Source organism: Acyrthosiphon pisum, chromosome A1 (genome assembly GCF_005508785.2).
Source record: "Acyrthosiphon pisum isolate AL4f chromosome A1, pea_aphid_22Mar2018_4r6ur, whole genome shotgun sequence".
Classification (NCBI taxonomy): domain Eukaryota; kingdom Metazoa; phylum Arthropoda; class Insecta; order Hemiptera; family Aphididae; genus Acyrthosiphon; species Acyrthosiphon pisum.
Genome location: NC_042494.1, coordinates 147897134 through 147898446, shown reverse-complemented (window position 1 = coordinate 147898446; position 1313 = coordinate 147897134). Strand labels below are relative to the sequence as shown.

The following is a 1313-nucleotide window of genomic DNA, read 5'->3' as shown; positions in this document are numbered from 1 at the left end:
TTTTATGACATGGAGTTGTTTACCTCCAGGGTACAGATATTAGGCATTAAAAATTCTTCAACAGACAAAAGTAGGTATTTCCAAAATACCAATAAAACATATTATGGAATGTTTTAGGTAAGATACCTACATGCAATTTATAATTGCAAATTGACATGCCATAACAAATTTAAAATTAAAATTATTCAAAACTTATTTGTGAAAATATTACCTAGATCAAGTAAATCACTTAAACATTTATAAAATAGATAAAATAATAAACTAAATTAATTAATAAAAATAATAATTTATAAGTTGTAACAAATCAAGAGGTTTAACTCACCTGTTAGACGGATCTTAGTTGTTCCTCCAGTTCGCCTGCTACCTGAAGATCCTGACATATTTGACATATTTGATACTCATTAGTCATTAATTAGTATGATAAATCTACGTTTGAAAAATTAAAAAGCATTTGGCGTAATAAAAATGTTTTACTACACAAAAAATGAACACATAATGATTAGCAGCACTATTTTCTCCTCGCTATTTTTTTAAATTTTTTTATCACAGACAATAAATTAAATGTGAATATTACGCTCGAGTTTTGTAATTTCTACATAATTCGTCTAGTTTCGCGTAATTTCACTTATTTTATACTCTCTGAACTATTATACTACTATGGTAAAGGTACTACCTATAGGTAGGGTTGTAGTATGAATCATTTAAGACTAATTGAATGTTTTGTTATGAAATAATCACAGTGCAGTTATCTATAGTATGATCACAGATTATATGAAAACAGATTGTGCACTTCCTATGCTGCAATGTAAAAAATGAATACGGTGCTGTGATTGGTCTCCGCCCAAATCAGTGTGATCACAAATACCAATGCTAAATTATTGAACATACATACATACCATATTATAGAAATTTGATTTTGCTTAGTAAACTTTTCAATTTCAACTCAATACTCAAAATATTATACTTGGGTAAAAGTAATATAGAAATAAAATATGCAAATTGTTATTTACAAACAAATATTTATTTAAATTTTTCACAATTTCAAACAATATAATATTAACAATTAAAATTAAATACATATTATACATTTATTATAAACATACAGAATTGATGGAGTACAAAATGTTTATACAATTACCTAGATTACTTATTAATACTAAATACTTTCTAATTTATTCATAAATGATTTAGTATACATAATTTTCTATTTTTTTTTATTTTTTCTGATATTAAATTCCTATTTAAAAATTTAATTGCAGCATGAATTCTAAATCTAATAAAATAATTAATTAAATAATCTTTACTAAAAAGAG

The 1313-nt window shown here is 24.4% G+C and overlaps 1 protein-coding gene across 1 annotated transcript in view; it reads right to left on the bottom strand.

Annotated features, from left to right (window-relative positions):
- Positions 1–1313, bottom strand: part of LOC115033575 — a 5496-nt gene that overhangs the window by 3475 nt on the left and 708 nt on the right. The window contains exon 3 of the mRNA XM_029486383.1: positions 323–373. Within this exon, the coding sequence (XP_029342243.1) occupies positions 323–373 (51 nt within the window). The remainder of the gene's footprint in view (positions 1–322; positions 374–1313) is intronic.